The sequence below is a fragment of the Pterocles gutturalis genome, unplaced genomic scaffold (assembly GCF_000699245.1).
Source record: "Pterocles gutturalis isolate BGI_N339 unplaced genomic scaffold, ASM69924v1 scaffold17318, whole genome shotgun sequence".
NCBI classification, from domain to species: Eukaryota; Metazoa; Chordata; class Aves; order Pterocliformes; family Pteroclidae; genus Pterocles; species Pterocles gutturalis.
The window spans coordinates 6,068-6,775 of record NW_010120810.1 but is presented as its reverse complement, the minus strand read 5'-3'; the positions used below and the strand labels follow the sequence as shown (position 1 = coordinate 6,775).

The 708-nt window shown below is 66.8% G+C and overlaps 1 protein-coding gene across 1 annotated transcript in view; it reads left to right on the top strand.

The window, feature by feature from the left end:
• Positions 1–708, top strand: part of PES1 (pescadillo ribosomal biogenesis factor 1) — a gene marked incomplete at its 3' end in the record, with an annotated part of 6,888 nt that overhangs the window by 1,267 nt on the left and 4,913 nt on the right. The window contains 2 exon segments of the mRNA XM_010077033.1: positions 82–253; positions 505–594. Coding sequence (XP_010075335.1) covers positions 131–253; positions 505–594 — 213 coding nt within the window.

Genomic DNA, 708 nt, shown 5'->3' with positions numbered 1-708 from the left:
TGCTCTCCCCCAGCCCCAGCAGCGTTTGGTTGCCCCCGGGGCTGGGTGTGACTCCGCCTTTTTCCTCCTGCCCGGGCGCAGGTATCCCACCTTCGTGGACGCGCTGCGGGACCTGGATGATGCCCTCTCCATGTGCTTCCTCTTCTCCACCTTCCCACGGACGGGCAAGTGCCACGTCCAGACCATCCAGCTCTGCCGGCGCCTGGCTGTGGAGTTCCTCAACTACGTCATCGCCTCCCGCTCCCTGCGCAAGGTGGGCACAGCGGGAGGGACGGGGCCGAGGCCTTCCCTGCCCCGGGGAGGGGGCCGCAGGGGGAGTGGGCTTGTGCCTCAGGAGGGCACAGGGCCAGCTGCGCTGGTGGTTTCAAGCAGGGACAAGTCCTGCCAGGCTGTCTGTGACACTCCTGTGATGAACGTGCTGATGGGGAAATAGTTAATGAGGACGGGGACGAGGACACGCTCGTGGCCTTCCTCCCCCTGAGCCCTCACGCTGTTCCCTGCCAGGTCTTCCTCTCCATCAAGGGCATCTACTACCAGGCCGAGGTGCTGGGGCAGCCCGTCACTTGGATCACCCCGTATGCCTTCGCCCACGATGTGAGTACCCGGGACGAGCATGGCCGGACCCATGCGGGACCCGTGCTGCCTCGCTGCCCCCTGCACCGTGCCCGGGGAAGGGCCAGGGGACCCTCCTGCGGCTTTGTGGCCGCA